This window comes from Ambystoma mexicanum, chromosome 3q, assembly GCF_040938575.1.
Source record: "Ambystoma mexicanum isolate Mex_15411 chromosome 3q, UKY_AmexF1_1, whole genome shotgun sequence".
Classification (NCBI taxonomy): domain Eukaryota; kingdom Metazoa; phylum Chordata; class Amphibia; order Caudata; family Ambystomatidae; genus Ambystoma; species Ambystoma mexicanum.
In genome coordinates, this window is record NC_090926.1 from 142,667,613 (window position 1) to 142,686,438 (window position 18,826).

The 18,826-nt window shown below is 44.7% G+C and overlaps 1 protein-coding gene across 2 annotated transcripts in view; it reads left to right on the forward strand.

The window, feature by feature from the left end:
* Positions 1-18,826, forward strand: part of ITGB7 (integrin subunit beta 7) — a 683,045-nt gene that overhangs the window by 658,418 nt on the left and 5,801 nt on the right. For both annotated transcript variants that reach the window (XM_069653334.1, XM_069653333.1), the window contains exons 14-15: positions 4,243-4,445; positions 6,822-6,982. In XM_069653334.1, coding sequence (XP_069509435.1) covers positions 4,243-4,445; positions 6,822-6,982 — 364 coding nt within the window. The remainder of the gene's footprint in view (positions 1-4,242; positions 4,446-6,821; positions 6,983-18,826) is intronic.

Consider the following 18,826-nt stretch of genomic DNA (forward strand, 5'->3'; position numbering starts at 1 on the left):
ATCCTATCAGAGCCGATCAGCCCTTTATCTTTCTGAGGGAAATAAATGGATTGCCATTGAATTGGGAAGTAACATCTATTGTTGCAGTGCTTTGAAGTGGGGGGAATCTGGCATGAAGCACTACGTATAAACCTGATATTATTATTAAAAGCTATTGGCATTGCTTGAAAAAGGGGGGTATTAACAATGGATCATTGTGACTTTACATACACTGGATTTGCAGCAGTATTGCACTATTTGTGTTTTCCTGGAGCAAATGGATGATGTGGGCAGCTTAGACTTGTTTTTCTTGTGAATAGAGTGCTTTGATGAAGAAGGTGATATTGCCATTGAATCTCTTAACTGTAACCTGTACATAACATGAGTTGTGCTCCACAGTGGGTTTCTTAGAGTAGATGATAGAGAATGTTACCTCCTGGCTCGGTAGGAATTCAAAGGCCAGCACCCACAGACGGAACTGCCAGATGGCCTTAAATCACCCTAGCTTGAAGATTGAAGACTCATAGCACTGTGTCAAGAAGCAGAGACTAACAAACCAATACTGTGCAAAGGGTTGCAACTTCTGCCACGCCTAGAACGGTACTTAGGATCTACCCAACAGAGTAGATCTGTAGGTTTTGGAGGATCCTAAAACTCCTGAAAGTGAGGCCATCCCATCTCTGGACCTAGCAAATGTGATCTTGCTTAAACAAGTAGTTGGGCCACAGTGCAGACAGTATCATTCAACTAAATGATGTGTTTTCTTGGTGGTACACACATATGTGTGTGTAACCTGAGGTAATAACTCCAATGCAGGAAGAAGCCGCAAGGAAGGTTTAGCCTTCTCATGAGTGATTTGAGAGGCTGGTTTAAGACTCACAGTCTGCTGTTTGGACCTCAGATTTCCTGAGGATATGGGATAAGGTCACATGTTATTTACATCAATAATTTTTCTTCCGAGATCTCATTAATGTCTGACCCACGGGGAGAAGGGATGAATATATGCCCCAAATATGAGCCTCAATGCAAGTTTGGAGGTGCGGGAAAAATTGGTGCTAATTATGATACCTACACTTTTGCCATTTTGCCAAATAACAGGTTTTGGCAGAATTACCTCTGGCGGAATTACAGAGTTGTAATTCCGTTGATTTCTGTCCTCCAGAATTGGCAGAATTGCCACTCAGTAATTCCACCGGTTGTAATTCTGCCAAAAATCCTCAGAGTCCAATGGACTCCTGAAAATGAGGATTTGCATTGCCTACAACCACTTGTAATCCTGCTGTAAATTTGCGGGACCAAGTGGTGGTAACGGTAATTCTGTTTGGCGGTAGTTCGGCAGACTTACTGCCGAACTTCCGCCAAGCTCATAACGAGGGCATTGTGGGTCAGTTGCTGAAAACTGCATGTTGCAAACATATTAAGGTTAAAAGACAGAACTATGACGCATAGGCTGCCTGAATCTGGCAATGGGAGGGGACAGGTGTTAGGTACATTTTTCTAAAGTCCAACTGGTGTTAGACTTCATAAGACTTATCTCTTGGTATTAGGGACCCAACTCTTAATAAAGCCTGACCTACACAAGTCGGTACAGCGGCTGAGCAGCCAGGCTTATCTCCCGAGGGCGTTATGTGAGCTTTAGAGTAGTACAAATAAATCAGTACATACATAGACCCAAGAAAACACTTACTCACTTAAAGTTATATTAAAATATATGTATTTATATATAAACAAGGCACACACGCACATCTAAAATGCAGCAACTAACAATAACATTGCATTAAAAATAGAATAAGATTATTAAAGAAACAATAATGCAGGTGAGTAACTTTTCATATACTTTTCATATCCAGCACACAAAGTGACGTCAGTTAAGGTCAGTAAAAGTACTCATATGCATCACCTTTGCGAAATTCAGTTTAGAGGGAAGTAAAGGATAGACAGAACACAGCTAGCAACTATTAAATAACTATGTACCCTCTCCAAGAGGGATTTAGGCAGTGTGTTTCCTGACTAAAAAGGTGTTCACAATTAAAGTTTATGGATGAACCAGCATTGCCAAAGCCAGTGGGATCAAGAAGCTGGACCTTTGCGAAACCAGCCAAGACACAGTCAAATGGACAGCACCTGTTCTGATTAAAATCTTCAGAGGAAAGTTAAGTAAACCGTCCCTTGTTCTTGCAGAAATTACAGGAGCTCAATAGGAGACTTCCTGGTGGCACACAGGCTGTAAGGCATGCACAGTGGAGTTGAGGTCAACTCTCAATTGAAGAAAACAGCACTCCCAAAGCAAAGGAAAACTGAAAATGGACTACGGTAAGTACAGGCCAAGCCCCACAGTAACTGAAGAGTGAATGTGAAAATGTAGCTTGTCGTCTTCTGGATGCAACAATGAAGACATTGATTTCTGCTCCTTGGTCATGGTGATGGGCTTCTACAGCAGCACTCAAGAGAAGGGGTCAGCAGCAAGGGATTCAGATAACTCCAGCATTTCTTTGTAATTTTGGCATCTTGTTCTTAGTGCCAGAAAAAACGAATATTGCTGGTTGGATTCTCTTCAATTACTTGGTTCTGAACACTTGTGAGGGGACCTTTGGTGAAGAATTCCTGCTTCTGTAGGACCACACAGATGGATGCCTGCAAATTTTCAGTGACGTTCCTGTTTCACAAGATGATGCACTCGCAAATGGTCCAGGTACCCCAGGTATTGGTGTTCTGCAGCCCAGGAAAGTCGCAGGATGTTGGAGGTGGCCCACATTGAAGAATATCTTGAGGCTAGTGGGTCCTACTAGGGTAAGGGGGGGCAGTCATCCATGGTGGAGTTTCCCTGTCGAGATGAAAACAGGGTCAGCATAGCTGCAGGGCTTTGACGGTACCTCTGCAGTTGTTGAAGGTGCTGCTGTTGTCTCTGCCCATCTTCTGCTTTGGATTCCTTGTTCCAGTGGTCAACTCTGCCTGTAGTTAAAAAATCCTTTCTTTATATGCTGGGACCCATTCGTTCACTCCCATGGAGCTGTCAATCACCTGGAGCTGTCTATCACCTGGTTACAACTGGTTTCAGTCAAGCACACCTACAGAAAAAGGACAGTGAAGTTTCAGGACCCTCCCTCAGTTCCTGCCTTGCCAGACACACTGGAACCTGTGCGGGCTTTAGGGCTGAACCGGACAAAAGCAAAACTCACAAACGATTCGATCCTACACGAAACAAAAGGAGAGCCCAGAAAGAACTGACAAACTAGAAATGGTGAAAAAAGAAGACGGGCCATTTTGAGATAATGGTCTCACATGGGTGCTGTACTGCAGCTGAAGAATAGGCCTGCTAGTAACCTGCACAAAAGGTAGAAAAAGTATCCACTGCCACCAGCCATTTAAGTCAGTCACTGTAACACAGAAGTTACATGAGGAGTGGTAGAAGGAGTTACGATGTAACCCCCCCCCCCCCAGCACACCACGTAAGGTTGTGTGTGCTGGACCCACAAAGGAAAAGGTAAGTGAGAGAAAAGTTATGCAGGATGCAGGAATGCATACAACTTTATAGTAGTTTCTGAGAAAGTTTCTGTTGGTAGTAAAATTGCCGATATGAACAGGAGAAATAGAGAACATAGACAAGCCTCTCCCGGACAACATACTGCATCTCCATTCATCTTGTCTCTATCTGCCTGCAACAAGTGCCTAGACGCCCTTGAGTTGAGTGCGCTCCTACAAATGAAAAATAGATAAAAGCAATATTTGTTACACACATACAAATATAAACACATACATAGTGCTACATAGCTGCACGTGTACGTCCAATTGCTACTATCAGGGGCATTAACGGAGCAGTGAAATCTCAGACCACAGCACCAAGTCTTTACCATGAGATGTAACATGTATTGTAGAAGTATGTGCACTAGACTACACCACTGTAGGTTATCTCTACAGTAAATGAAACACATAATTGCTGTTGCCTAACATTGAAAATGAAAAAACATTATATAACATAACCTTACTTTTTTCATGGGCAAACCATAATGAATCTGATTTGTTTGTGTTCATGGATTTCCAAAACTAACGAGACAATAAAACTGTAAGCAAAATCCAAGAAATAGTATTTACTCTGAAGAAAATGCTATTTGTCTTTCTATATTGGTCATTGGGCCACAACTCCATCTTGAATACCCCAACTTGTTTCTTCAAAATTGTAGTGTTCCGGTGTTCTCTAGGCCCCTTGACATTTTACCGCTCTCAGTTTTCAAGCTGTTCATGGCAATAATGTGTCCTTTTTAGGAACTGTGCAGAATGTCTGGCCTTTGGAACAGGGTTGCTCCGGGAGAACTGCACCCTGATGTGCTCCAATGTGAACATGACCATAGTCCAGGAACAGGAGAAAAGTGTCATGTGGTGCACAGAGAAGTCTGAGGATTCACTAATCACCTTCAGCATCCAGGAAACTGAAGGACAAGTCTTCATTAGGGTGGTGGCCAAGCAAGGTAACTAACTGACCATTTTAGATCCGAATAGAAGAGTTGCATATGCATTAGAAAGAAAGATACAGAATCTGTCAAAATGTCAAGAATTTCCAAACCAGGGAGGGTTCGGGGTGGGGGGTTTGGGTCTGTATGGGTGCATGTTTGTGTGTGTGCTGATTTGGGGGTGGTAGGTTCGGGTCTGTATGGGTGCTTGTTTGAGAGTGTGCTGAGTTGGGGGTGGGGGGTTCGGGTCTGTATGGGTGCATGCTTGAGTGTGTGTGCTGAGTTGGGGGTGGGGGGTTCAGGTCTGTATGGGTGCATGTTTGTGTGTGTGCTGAGTTGGGGGGTGGGGGGTTGGGTCTGTATGGGTGCTTGTTTGAGAGTGTGCTGATTTGGGGGGTTCGGATCTGTATGGGTGCACGCTTGAGTGTGTGTGCTGAGTTGGGGGATGGGGGTTCGGGTCTGTATGGGTGCTTGTTTGAGAGTGTGCTGATTTGGGGGGTTCAGGTCTGTATGGGTGCTTGTTTGAGAGTGTGCTGAGTTGGGGGATTCGGGTCTGTATGGGTGCTTGTTTGAGAGTGTGCTGATTTGGGGGGTTCAGGTCTGTATGGGTGCTTGTTTGAGAGTGTGCTGAGTTGGGGTGAGGGGTTCGGGTCTGTAAGCGTGCATGCTTGAGTGTGTGTGCTGAGTTGGGGGTGGGGGGGGTTCGGGTCTGTATGGGTGCTTGTTTGAGAGTGTGCTGATTTGGGGGGTGTGGGGTTCGGAGTTGGGGCTGAGGGGTTCGGGTCTGTATGCGTGCTTGTTTGTGTGTGTGCCTCCATCTATCTATCTATCTATTTAATCATTTATATTGCGCCTTAGGCCCATAGGCAAACGGGCACAGACACAAACAATATTGACCAACAAATAATTGCTTTGGATTAAGGCGCTATATAAATAACACATCATTCAGTTTCTGATGCATGAGCAATTACAAACCACAGACTATTTAAAACATAAAAACGTAAAACATATACATTGGTCATAACGTCATTTTGTACATAGTAAGATCATGGCCTTAAAATTAAGAAAGCATGCACCCAATGTGGAATGTGACTGCAGGGGGTGCCATGGGGCATAGTGTTTGGTTGGGGGTGAGGGACATGGGGCATAGTGTTTGGTTGGGGGTGAGGGGGGCCTGGGGCATAGTATTCGGTTGGGCGTGAAGGGACCATGGGGCATTGTGTTTGGTTGGGGGTGAGGGACATGGGGCATAGTGTTTGGTTGGGGGTGGGAGCCATGGGGCATAGTGTTTGGTTGGGGGTGAGGGGGACATGGGGCATAGTGTTTGGTTGGGGGTGAGGGGGATATGGGGCATAGTGTTTGGTTGGGGGTGAGGGGGCATGGGGCATAGTGTTTGGTTGGGGTGGGAGCCATGGGGCATAGAGTTTGGTTGGGGGAAAGGGGGCCCTGGGGCATAGTGTTTGGTTGGGGGTAAGGGGGCCCTGGGGCATAGTGTTTGGTTGGGGGTGAGGGGGACATGGGTCATAGTGTTTGGTTGGGGGTGAGGGACATGGGGCATAGTGTTTGGTTGGGGGTGGGAGCCATGGGGCATAGTGTTTGGTCGGGGGTGAGTTGGCCATGGGGCATAGTGTTTGGTTGGGGTTGAGGGAGCCATGGGGCATAGTGTTTGGTTGGGGGTGTTGAGGGAGCCATGGGGTATAGTGTTTGGTTGGGGGTGGGAGCCATGGGGCATAGTGTTGCACTCCAAGAGTGAACCCAATAATAAAGCTAAAACAGGCACAGTTAGGAGATGTTCATCCTTTGCTTTTTGAGCAAACCTGGCTCAACGAAGGCTATACTCCTCTTCGGCAACCCAAACAGCAAACTATAGCAGTCCAAAATAACAGAATGTCCAATCTAGGGTCAATGAAATGTATATAATTTAATTAAACAGACAAGATACAATAACTAAATAGAAATAAATTATAATAATGGAAAATGGGTAGTACAAAATGTAAGTTTGAAATGCAAATAAAAATCGTTACCCCTCAAAAACATATTCTTTTTCCATGTGTTTAATACAAATTGGGGGTTGAAAAAGCCTCCTGCCACACCCCGCCTACATTTACTTTTCGGCCCACTATAGCCCTCATGTAAGGTACTTTCGGCCCTCTGTCAAAATCAGTTGTGCACTCCTGCTCTAGACAAACAAATAGTCTGAACATTTAATGCTTTGCAATCACAGCCTGCTTTTCCGCTCATGAATAGCCTGCAGTGCATGTTCCTACCTCTCGATCAGGTCTTCCCTTTTTTCATTCTTTTTCCACAACTAATCTGCAGTCCTCCCTCTGTGAATCATCCTTTTCTTGTCATACCATGCTGCTAAGTGATTGTGTTTTTTTCCTCTCAACTTAGAAATTGATGACCAGACACAAAATATTGTGTTGGGTTTGGTTCTGGGCATTGTGTTAATTGGACTTCTCGTTGTTATTGCATACCGCATCACTGTGGAAGTGTACGACCGCAAGGAATATGCCCGCTTTGAGAAGGAAAGGGACAATGTGCAGTGGAATGAGGTATGCATTTAAGAATGTTTTCTTTTGCCCAAGTTTGTAATTTCTTTGAAACATATGATATATTTTACGAACAGCAATGGGAAATGAAACAATTGTATGTAGTTGTAGAGCAGCAGCACATGACCAATGTGAATATGCAGTCCTAACACATTACTGTGTTACTGCGCATCTCTGCCGCTAATTATGGATGCTGCTGATCACCCTATTATTTATTTATTTATGCATTTTTAAATCGCTCACACAGCACGCGGGCATCGAGGCGCTGTTACAGGATTGTTATTTTTTATTTTTTTTAGTTGCATAATTGTTTTCTTTTTGTTAATCTTAGTTGCGTATTTATAACGCGGACCCAGGGATCAAACCTGTGTTGCTTCGTGTCGTCTTGCTTCCAAGGCGCGCACGTCGCCGTTAAGCTTTACTCCCGGGACATATATAGACCTCCACCCTGCCTGCTATCCAAATCCAGCTTTCTTGAAAGACATCTTTTATTTTATTTGTTTCTGTATATAGAGTCCCATTAGTTCATCTCACAACATCAGGCTAAAAAAGGACAATATAAATGGGCCAATGTGTCACAAACCATACCTTAAAATATCTACATTGATATGATATGGCATTTATAACGCGCCTATACACAATCCGTCCATCATCTGAAGTTAAATGAGTTGACTGTGATTGCAACTATGCTCTTTAAGATCATGAGCAAGAACCAGGTGGTAGTTGTTGCCATTGAGAGCAACACCTTCTTTGGACAGTGGTAGGATCAGGATTATGATGCGTTTGAAATTACAAGATGATCTCCATGATGCCCACATTGAAAGGTGTAGACTTGTTTAAGAGGATGGCCACCTCTATGCAGTGCTTCTGGTTTCTATCAGGAATGCAAGGTGAGGTGCAGAGCACAGTATGGAATTTGAGAGAGAGAGAGACACTCATCCCTGGATAAGAGTAGCTGTTCTACAAAGAAGCATATGCAAAAAGCTATCATGCAACAGCAAAAACAAATATAGACTAAGAAAAAGAATTATCCACAATACCTACCTGGGTGCAACATATTTTTGTAAACAATAGTGCAACATGGAATCACCCTTTTGTTGAACTGTCCACTTCATCCAAGTAGATTACTCTTCAGTTTCACATGATTGTTGATCTGCATAACTGTAGGCTTTGCAGGTTAAGTTACCCAGAGTCGTGTTATGTGTACCTTTTCCTGTTACGACCACCTTAGGGCTCAATGATCTGTCATTTACTGGTTAACCGGATCTCAGTCTCTAAGTGCAGGTTCATAGCAACCTCCCGCTACTTTCACAAGTACTCTTTTGAGTCACACTGCATGCTTGTTGTCGCATATATTAGACCAAGTAAGTAACATGTTTTTGCAGAGAAGCCCTTCGCCTGCACTCCAAGTCATCAGTGTAGCTTTTTCTAACAAGAGTCATCACTCTGGAGGAAGGTCCTACTCAGTCACTAGCATGAGCTTCTGTGCACAATACTTTGAGCAGGTAACACATCCAGGTTGGTGGCATGTTTTCAACCACATTGAAGTAGCAATTAAATTTGTATTTCATTGTGACTCTAGAAAGTGGAGAGGAACCTATGAAAGCAGTGAATGGGGACTTTAAAAAGGTACCCACTTTTCAAGTAGCTTTAAAGTAGAGGCGAGGGATTAAACAAACAAATATCTGAAATCATTTCAGTAAAGATGTTACGTTCAGATCAAGGTTTTACAATAGAATTCAAGGGATGTGAGACATCCCATTGAAGTATTAGACATGCTCACAGGGGACTTTACCCGTCCCACTATGATCGAGATCCACAAACCTCAGCTGGGCTCCACTTTCTCGGACCATTCTATAGTCGCCACACATAATCTGCCCGCGCACAGTAATGGGAACTCCCTCAATCTCATCTTCACCACCTCGTACTCAGTCAACGCCTCTGACCCCCTTAGCACTTCTCTCTGACATTTCACTGTGTCCGTTTCACTTCCATCTCCCTTCCCCCACCTTCGAAAATCACTAAATGACAAGCCAAACCTGACTTCACGGATCTCTACCTGAACCAAGCCAGGACTTCCCTTCATGCTCTCTCTTCACACCTTGACTCGAATAAATGATCAATCATGGGCTGCAATTTGGCACTAGAAGTTCCCTATTGTCGCCATTAGTCTGTTTGCTCCTTTACTTCATCTCACCCAGTTCCTCAACCAAGGATCTTCCCAGCCATCCAAGAGCTGAGTACAAACATGCACCCCAACCTACTCCAAATCTCCCCTTTCTTCCTAGGAGGAATCACTTCTTCCAAGCAATACTGTTCTGTACTCAGCTAAGTCCATATTGTATGCGTACCTCACCTCTTCACTCATTATATGAAACCATCCATGATCTAACGGTCAATACTTGCCCACCCCTACACTTCCGACTCCACTTTTTCACTTCTCATTTTCATGTGGTGAAGTTGTCAGCTACATCACCTCCGCATTCAGCAAGTTACGGGATACCATGGCAGCACTCTTCTCTTCATCTGCATCATTTCTTTTCTCCATCACCCCCCAGACACATCCTCTTCTCACTTTCACACTTGCAACCAACCACTCTTGCCGAGCTGGCGCCGATCCTCAGGGCTGCCAACCCCCTGTGTATTCCAGATTATCCTTTTCCACTGCCCTCGTGGAGGTAGCCCCCTTCATCTGCTCACACATCTATTCAACCTTTAAATTTCTTCTGGTATTTTCCCATCCTGTTGCAATGTGTCCACTTTTGTACCCATTTTCAAGAAGCACATCAATGGCCCCAATAACAGAGCCTTGTATGGACCCATTTCTCTCCTGTCCCAGCATTCCAAAGTTCACAAATGTATAGAGTTCAACTTGAGCTCCAACTACCTGGCGGCTTAGGGACTCAGTGATCCCTTCCAAACTGGGTTCCACTTCAGATTCTCAATGGAGAAAGTGCTTACCAGAATCTGTAATTTCCTCACTTATGGTTCCCTGCTGTCATTTGTAATCGATTCTTATTCTTCTGATCTCTCTACCACATTTGGCAATGTTGGGCACCCTTATTACAAGATCATCCCTCAGAGACAGATCTGGGGAGTCAGGCGTACATTGAATGGATTCCTTTAGACTGCACCTCGGTTTTGCACCTGGTCAAGACCATGTGGATTTCAAAGGACTCCATAAGAAACACTGCCTGCAACACATATTTGCAGGCAGCATTTTTCATGAGACAGAGAGGAAAATGAAAGAGTAAAAGTTAGTATACCTCAGTTGTGCTCTTTCCTTCTCCCTTCCACCCTCGTGAATGTACTAACCTAGGTGGTCCACTGCATGAATCCTACATCTATAATAAAGTGGAGGATATGAGCCATTTCATGAGTCGGGTTCCACTGTAATTCTGAAGATGCACAGCTATTCATTTTAAATTGACATGAGAGAATTGACATGTCAATGAGATCTTTAATGAAGTAAAACACTAGATGCAGCAAAATAGGCTGAGCCGCAACAGCACCAAAACCGAGCTAGCAACAATAGACACCATATTAATAAGCAATTGAGAAATCACCCGCCTACAATCCCTGGCACTTTGCGTCTTGGTAAAGAAGAAAACCTTGGGGGTGATTGTTGACACCCTTTTAGAGTGACGCTGGCTCATTTGAATGTTTTGATAAGTGGCACCAGCTACTATGTTCACTGCTTAAAGAGAATTCGACCATTCGTAGAAACATACTTAAGCATTATTGGTAGAGCCATTGTCAGGGCTGAACTGAATTGTGGCAAAGTTGTTTATGGAGGTGCCACTAAAACCCTCATTCAAAGACTTTGGTGTTTACAAAGAACAGTAACCAATGCCCAGTTGGCTCATATGTCACTCCAATCCTGCACCTCTGCAACTCAGCTCCGCCCTACTTGTTACAGAAATTCATGAAAGTGAAGTCATCCAGGCCAGTGAGATTGTCTTACGCATATCCAGCCTAAGTTTAAACGAGCCGAAGGTGGAGGTACAAGCTTCCCTATGGTGGCAGCGATCCAATGGAACTCTCTTCCGCCTGTCCCGGGAGCAGAGTAATCCTATTGGGCCTTCCGAAGATCCTTAAAAACATGGTTGTTCGATTAAGGCGTCCTGGACCCCTCTATTGAATGGTCCCCTTCTTGACATTTGCTTGTGTGTAACTGGTTTGTAGCAGTGTCTTAATGCCACAGGGTTTTTGTGCGCTTTATAAATGAAAAAATTAATAAATAAATTGGCTGTCCATCCCGAACATTATTTAAAGTGTTCCCTCTGATACATTGATGTCTTCATCAGTCAGCCCCCAGATATCTGTCAAATAGATTTATAGCACGATTCATGGAATTACTTGCGCAGAAAAACAGGGATTTGTGCGCCATTCTGGTGATTTTACGTCAGAATGGCGCACAAATCCCCGTTTTTCGGCGCAAATAATTCCAAGAATCAGCCATCTAATCTTTACAAACGTAATTAAGATCTCGGCTCCAACAACCACTCTCCAGTCCAAGATGTAAACTTGGGGGGAAACGTCTGTCAGTTCCAGGGTAAAGTTCTGGACTGACCTCCTGGAACATCTAATAAATGTTCCTGACCATGCGACATTCAAGAAACAATTAAAACCTTTTCTGTACATTTGGAAACATGCTACACTTTCCCTTGGTTTTGTGTGCAATTTCTTTAGTTTTAATTCAGCCAGTTAGTGGTCTAATATATACTGGCCAGAGTGCTCTATAAAGGAGTTTAGCAAAACATCTCTCTATCCTTCACACCATCACATCTTGGCTTGAAAGGCACTGTCCTCCCTTGGGAGATGTCCAATCATGCTGATTGCTCCTTTTCCAGTCCTGGAGCACTACTCTCAAACTCCCATAATCCTTGTCCAAGTCTGAAATCTCACTAAATAAACCCCCTTTTCGTGTCTTTATTATCACTAGAGGAACTAACACCCCCAGACCAATGAATTATCTATTGTTCAATGCTCACCCCCTTGCATTCTATGTTCCCAAGCTTGATCAACCTTAACCACTCCCTGAATACCCTGCTGTCTCACGGTTTTGAGCTTTCACTCTACTGGCTCCGGATCACACCAAGAAGTTGAGCAAATTCCCAAAACAGAGAATGGCTTCAAAATCGAATTTAAGATCCACCTACTCCCAGTGGAGTTTTCGAGGGATAACCCCAACCCTGAATGATTCCCAGCCAGTGTTGCCATTGGACTGTCCATTTGCATTTATCTATAAATACAGTAATTTCTGAATGTGTAAAGTCTGTCTTGTGCTGTCCCCATTTACTGTTTCCCGGTCCTTCTGGTTAATGTGTTTATACTATATCATGACTTTGTAAAGGTTTTTATATCTCCCAGCAGTAGGGCAGCTCTGGCCATCAATAGTCCCTTTGTGTAGTACTACTTATCACAACACTCCTCATTTTCATACATAACTATGTACACATACATACACCACATACACCGCATGCATACACCAATATTTTAATAACAGTAGGACATTCCATAGTTTTCAGACAAACTATCAATTGTATTTTGCACAATGCCCAAATATGTTTATCTAGGATGAAGCCAAAGTAGCTATCAATGTTAATTTGGGAGAAGATCCATAAGTAGGGGAAATGCTGATTTAGCAACTTAACTTCCATTTACTGAATTGGTATAAGAAATTCAACAATAAGCTACAGGTGATGTTTTGTTGGAATGGATTCCAATCAAACAACTCTGAAGTGTGATTGACAAGGCTCGTTTTAAAAGATGGGCACAGGAGTTTATTGGTCAAAGGGATCGCCAAATAAACACAATTTATCTTAGATTGAAGGGAATCAAAGATTATACTATACTAACTGAGATATGATTCTCACATACAGTGGCTTAAAATATTTGAATGTACATGTCAACTGGATCACTGCCCTTTTTAACATATGTTTTCAGTGGTATCAAAAGTTCAGTGCTGCGCGCAGTCCTGAATCTCATTTACCTGGCAGATGTGATAGCCTTCTACTCGCCGCTTAGCCCAAGGTAGCATTTCCATACAAGAAGCTTTTTACCTGCAGAATTCCAACACAAAAATAGTGTGAACTGCCTGGAAGAAAGTGTCTCAGACAGGACACGCAGAATCAATGAGCGTCAGTCTCCTAAAACTGTTTATTGCTGTTCATGATCTGCTTGAAGATTGAAGATTATTGGCACGCACGGCTGAGGGAGGCAATATTTTGATAAATAGTCAAAAAAAATTTGATAAATAGTCAAATAAGAATTGAAAAATACCTCCCCTTCATAGCAAAGAACACGTCACAGCCTAAGAAAGTAGGTATGACAGGAGAAGACTTCCCTGTGCCGTACACATAGGTGAAGACAACTGGAACTGGGAGGTGACAGTCTGAGCCACATTTTTTTAAAATTAAATAAAAATGATTGGTGGTCTTCCCTCCTGTAATATTTACAGAGGATTATTCGCCTAACTATTAAATCATGTTATCCTTAAATGAACACTTGTTAAATATATTACAAAAAGTAACCATTTTTAACAAAATGAATTTTGATTTTTGGGATACTTGCAATTTGTTATGAGTAAGGACAAGATTTATCATTATGACAATATCGATGTGCCCTGTGTTATGTGCAATCCATCAGGTGCATTCCAGTACTCTGTGGACCATGTACAATCAAATTCTTTTGATGTACTTGTTGAAGTTGGTGGATGGCCTTTTGATCTCATTGTTTAACCTGGGATAACACAAACATGCCATGCTTATCTACAGATATTGGGTGAACATAACTTGGATGCCCATTTGGAGAAATATGAATATGCTGTGGTAAAAACTATCTGGGAAACATGTTTTCAATGGGTCAATACATCCGGGAACATTTCTCATGCACTACAAAACGGACTCCTACTCTTCTCATATCAAGAAGAACATCTCCCCGCTGCGTATCTCCCAAACATAATGGCTGCACTAACGCAATTTGAAAAAATGATCATTTTAATGATACAATTCAACAGACAATTGAACAAAATCTCAAAACAAATACTTTATTACAAAATGTGTTAAATTCTAAATCATTCAAAAGATGCCCATTATTATAAAACCATGAGATAATTAATTCTTGTAGAACCATAATAGCAGTAAGCTCTGTTACATAACCTAATCCCAACACAATGAATACAGCCTTAATAAAAAAATGTATTTCATAATTCATAAGTCTTTCCTCAGGACAGCATCTAGTGTTACAACTACAATGGCCCTAATCAATGGGGCTTATTGTCCAATTCTCTGTTGTTGACATAGTTTTCCAGAGAAAACTTAAATCCCTGCATGAAATGTTTAATTCCTTGTCGGCACTTATGGAGTTGCTTCAAAAGATGGTCAGCATACGTGGCATGAAATCTATTATGAAAGCATACAAATGTTTACATGAGACTTGACTCACAACAAAGGGGGGATTTTAAGGCAACTTGTTATACGAAGTTGCATTGTGGTAATTTAAACGGCTTAGATGTTCCGGTTAAAATGCCATTTCATTTCCAGCGTGGAGTAGATGCCGTTCGTGTCTGAGGCATAACGACTCTCACCTTTCAGGAACAATCCATGAATGAAAACAGTGAAAAAAGTGATATACAAACACAAATGTTTCACTATCCGCAATACCTTTCCTGAATAAATTTGAGGTTGGACGTTTATCAACTATGGACCTACTAACCAATTAGAACTATGTTACTGATTACCTGCCATAAGGAAGGCGAGGCAGGTGGCTAGTCGGCATATCTAGTTTACCATACATATTTACAACTAGTGAGGCTGCAGTATTGAATTATGGCAAAAGTAATTTCTGAAAGGTATTTTCATTATTTTGTATGCTAGTTAGCACAAGTGAGGTAGGAAAGACCTGGGATTTTGTATAAGCTACTAAAAAAGTCTAGTCCTCAAATTGTTGTGCGTCATGTATTATTGCCTCTTTTTATTTATAATTGTTCGTCATTGTAAAGCACTTTGAGAAAGGCCTGGTATCTTGTACGAGTTATCAGAATAATATATCCCTTGAACTAATCTATCTATGGGCCTCATTACGACCCAGGTGGTAAGTACCGGTCATTACCTGCATGGCGCAATTTCCGTGTCCGTGCTGGCAATAGACCGCTAAAAGCGGCCCATTATGAGTTCGCGGGCACAAGCTTTGCGCCATGCCGCAAAAGCCAGAAAAATCCCCCTTTCCAGCATCGTCTGTAGTGGAAATAGCACCTCCGGCATCCTAGCCATCGGCATCAGCGGTCACCTCAAATAGCAGTAACCGCTATTAGCGGTGACCGTAAATACGCGGAACCGGAAGTAGCGTCATCGCACAGGAACGGGAAAGAGCACGGCGGCCATCTTTAAAAACACAATCCATTGCCATCCACCACAACCAGGAGCCATCTGACCCCCAGAACTCCCACACACCTCTACCACTACCTGTTTCAATTCAGGATGCCAAAAGCTGTTAAAAAAACGGGAGATCGGCTGCGCCAGGAGCGCTTCTCCAGAGAGGAGCTCACCATGTTAGCAGAGACACTGCAGGAGCATGCAGATGTGGTGTTTGCAAATGACATGTCCCGTCCAGCACTGCTGCGTAAAAAGCAGATTTGGGCATTGGTCGCCCAGAGAGTCAGTGCCGTCGGCAACACACCCCGCACACCCAAACAATGCCGTAAGCACTGGGACGACCTATGTCTACGTGTGCGAAGTATACTCTCCACCAACCGAAACCTTGGGATGGCGACAGGTGGAGGTGCGGAGTCGCCCATAAAACTCCAACCATGGGAGGAGATATGTGCTACCACCATAGGCACCGAGGCAATAGAGGGAGTCGTGGACATGGAGAGAGGAGCGCCGTCATCAGCCGATGCAGGTAGGTGTCTCTAATCAAACAATGCCAATACCACCACAATGATGTCCACCTGAACTGAAAGTGCAATGATGTATAGCAGGGTCCACCAGACACATAAGCACAAGACTGCCTAGAGGCAGTGCAGAGCATCACCTTGCCCACATGCATGATGCACCCCATTTGTGTTGCAACCCAAATGCCTCCATGCATCACCCACCCAAGAGTGAGGCAACGTGTATGTCACTCCCCCCAATGTGACTCATCTACCATTCCATATCAATGCAGCCACCCCAATGCATGCCCGATGCCCGTAGACCCATCACTAACCCTCTCCCTACTTTGGTCCCCCACAGGCACACATTCTGACAGCGTTGCTGAGGACACCAGTGCCACACCACGGAAGGAGGCCAGGGCCGAGGAGGGTGAACACCGCCCCTCAACCTCAAGGGACAGAGGCCAACCTAGACCACCTCTGAAGGACAAGAGAAACACAGAGGCTACAGGACCAATGTGCCCCACAGCCCCCACAATAATGCCCACACCAGCCACCGTCACCCAGGAAGCATTGGCAGATGGCACACCATCGGCTGGCAGCAGCACAGTCGGTGAGACGGCTGCCACAGCAGCCATATCCGACGACGAGGGATACATACAGCTGCATGGCCCAATACCCAACACAGACCCCCTCCACTCACCACACCTATCCCCATGCAGCATGGTGGACGGCAGAATGCATGGGCTGTCACCTGCAGATTCATGGACAGCAAGTTTCAGCCCCACACCAACTGTGCCCGATGACCAGGTCATGGTTGAAACGCCTCACACTTCCGCCACAGTGACAACCACCCAAGAGGGGATCCTGGCTATACAGAGGTGCCAGGAGGAACTCACTGGGCTGCTGATGCAGCATGTTACTGAATGTACCTGTGCACGTGATGACATCAGGGACAGTGCTGCATCAATAAAAAGTGCCATCGAGTCCACCTCCAAAGACATATGTGCGGAACTCGCAGCAGTGCGCCACATCCTCTCGCAAATGGTGGCAGCAATGCGGGACATGCATCCACCGCAAGTCCCAGAACAATCTGAGCCATCATAATCTGCCAGCTCTACTAGGACCAGCCCTGTGCGTCGGTCTAGCAGGAACCTGCGCAGATTGGACATGGGGGCCTCAGGTGCTGGAAGAGGGGGAGGGCAGTAGGCACAGCCATGCATGCTGGTGCCATGTGGACCACTGGTGCGTGCTACTGCACACTAGGAAGTCAAGGGTGGAGGGGGGAGAGGTTGTTTGGGGGATTTGAGGGGGGAGAGGGGAGAGGGTGTGTGCGTGGGAGTTGAGGGGGGAGGGAGGAAGAGTGTGTGTGCGTGGGAGTTGAGGGGGGAACAGGGAGTGGTGGAGGGCTTGTTCACTTTTCCATGATTCTTTAATACACATTTTGGTAACTCATGATTCACATGTGGGGACATTGCTTATTGCGTACGTGTGTTTTATTGGTGAAGTCTACAGTGTCCATGTCCCTGACACACCCAGTGCCCCGAGTGCCACCTCCATGTCACACTCCCTGTCCATGTGTGCTACAAACATTGGTTGATCAGAGTCTGATGCATGTCATGTCACGTCCCTCCTGTGCATCGCTGCCTACCTGAGGTACTGCCCCATCTCCACCCTCCTCATCCTCATCATCAGGTGGTTGCAGTTCAGCGTCAGGGGGCAGGGGCACATTCCATCTGGTGCACATATTGTGTAGCTTGACACATGCCATGACAATCTTGGCTACCTTCTCATGGCGGTACAGGAGTGCTCCACTAGACCTGCTGAGGCAGCGAAACCGTGCCTTCAAGAGGCCAAATGTCTGTTCAATCACCACACGGGTGAGTGTATGTGCACGATTGTAGTCCTCCTCGTGCCTGTTCTGTGGGTTCCGGACTGGGGAAAGGAGCCACCTCTTCAAGGGATAGCCTGCATCACCTGCATGTGGGCAACAATGTATATGTGTAAGTCATCACATCATATGGGACCTCGATCTATGACACCATAGCATGCATTTATTTCCTGATTGCAACCACATTCCCATGCATGAATAGAGACACACGATGTGACTGCTATGTGTGTATTCCTCTTATGGACTGGAGTGCGTGCCATCAACTAGTGGGAGCAGGGGGGGTTCAGTTCCTTGTGAGTGCTCATGCACTGTTATTCCACGGCGGTTGTTTCCATGATCTGGGTGATGTCCAGTAATTTGTATGCTTTCTTCCTGGCACCGTTGATGTCAGCCTCATGATGATTTCACTATGCACAACAAATGGTGACATGCAATTCAGTTGGACCTCTGTCAGTGTAGTGGTGTATTAATGTATATGACCCTCATGTGACTCCTTAGTACGCAGTAATGGGGGACTGCCCTTTCAGTTGATATTTGGTGCGGTGTATTGGCCATTGTAACTGCTTGTAGCTGCACTGTGTTGGGGGGGATATGGTCTGATTTGGTCAAGTGCACATGTAGATGGCTATGGAATGGTTGTGACACTGCATCATTCACATGCTAGGGCTGCTTACATCTTGCATTATGTGATCAGGTGTCAGGTCCAGTATGGCCTGCTTTGGGGTATGAGCATGGTCCATTCTCTCCGGCACTCGCAGCCAGGTGAAGTATGCATCTCTTTGCCCCCCCCCCATATTCAGCCAGGTGAAGTGTGCAGGTTTCCCCAAATCACCTACCCACATCGCATTTCCATACGCCTTATAGGCAACTCAGCAAGAAGCAAGGATCTGTGCCCTGCGTAGAGTGGTATTGTGGAGTTCCACAGGACCATTGAATAATGGGTTGATCCGGGGTTTCGGGCACAACAATGTGTGATGATCTTGTTTGAGTCACATACCATTTGCACGTTCATGGAGTGGTATATCTTACAGTTGTGGTACGCTACCTCCATGGCATGTGGGACCACCAATTCCACATGGGT